At 40.2% G+C, this 1,355-nt stretch overlaps 1 protein-coding gene across 2 annotated transcripts in view; it reads right to left on the bottom strand.

The window, feature by feature from the left end:
• Positions 1–530: 530 nt before the first annotated feature.
• Positions 531–1,355, bottom strand: part of LOC140927989 (RNA-binding protein NOB1-like) — an 8,632-nt gene continuing 7,807 nt past the window's right edge. For both annotated transcript variants that reach the window (XM_073377703.1, XM_073377702.1), the window contains one exon: positions 531–848. In XM_073377703.1, coding sequence (XP_073233804.1) covers positions 585–848 — 264 coding nt within the window. In that variant the 3' untranslated portion in view covers positions 531–584. The remainder of the gene's footprint in view (positions 849–1,355) is intronic.

Genomic DNA, 1,355 nt, shown 5'->3' on the forward strand with positions numbered 1-1,355 from the left:
CAGACGGAGTTAACCAGAGTTTAATTTCGTCTGCGCGCAGGCTACGTCAAGACCCGTTAACTTTTTTTTCGCATTCCAGAAATAAACGTTTGTCCCCTGGGTATCAGAAAATAATCTCTAAAACTAGTTCATTCTACATCGTCCCCGAAGGGGTAAAGGTTTGTTACCTTTCTTGTTCCTAGCTGCTCCTCTTTGCTCTCACTCGCTGCGCAGTATGTCATGGGAAGTATTAGTGCACTGTTCCCTGTGACACTCTTATCGACCCTTAGCTTCAATGGCGCCTACAATGATCGACAGAAGAAATCTTTAACAATACGGTATTCGCGAGTAATCGTCCTCTTTAAGAAGGCTTCACGATCTCATGAAAGCAATAAGGAGGATTTGTTTGTTCACTAAGATCATTTCCGCTTTTCTCGTGACATCTATATACGTAGACTTCTATGTATATAGCTGTGATATTGTAAGGAGAAATAAGATTCCGATACTGCCAATGATATGAAGTTCAAACTATAATAAACATCCAAGCTCCATAGATGACAGAATTAACATTTATTTCCCTGTTGTATACAAGTGTTTGCTAGTAGTTATTTATTCTTCCTCCTTGAATTCTTTTTTCTGACTTCATTTGGATTCTTGCTCTTATGTGCACTCTTCAAGTGATATCCCAGCTGAGAGGCGCGGCTTGTCACGTCTTTAGCAGCAAACGGTGAAGCTCGTGCGACATAATCAGCATCAAATACATTCATATCATCTCTTTTTCGAGGTAGACGGTGCTGACCGCGCGGTTGATCTTCAGTGAGGATAGGGACATCACTATGGCGACCGCCTTTAGGCAAAGGAAGAGGAAACTAGACAGAGAACAAAGGACAAAAAAGAAGAAAAATAAATAAGGATAAAATAACTTTGAAAAAAACACTTATATCAGCATTTACTTTTCGGCAAGTTTCTCCCGGAAAGCCGTGACATCATACTGAATGCTCAGAGAAAATCGGTTAAAGAAGAAACCCTACAATTTTGATACACTACAGAGACGGAAAATACGGGCAACTGATGATGCTCGCAGCGATTAGACAAAGGCGATTCCAGAGACACAATAACAGTAGGTTGCACTAAGAACACTAAGCACCAAAATGCCTGTTTTGGAGGCTACAAAAAGCACTTTATTAAAAAGTCAATGCATTCAGCCCAAATGTTCTAATTATTAAGTAAACTAATTTTTAAGTCTTTGCCATTCTACCTGGTCATTCGAGGCACGTGAAGGTACATTTGTAGCCGACTGCTCTATAGTAAAGTGCTCTACCGACTGAGCTGCTATTAACTGGTGTAGTGAAGTAGTTTTAAAAGAGCCACACACA

This window comes from Porites lutea, chromosome 2 (assembly GCF_958299795.1).
Source record: "Porites lutea chromosome 2, jaPorLute2.1, whole genome shotgun sequence".
Lineage (NCBI taxonomy): Eukaryota > Metazoa > Cnidaria > Anthozoa > Scleractinia > Poritidae > Porites > Porites lutea.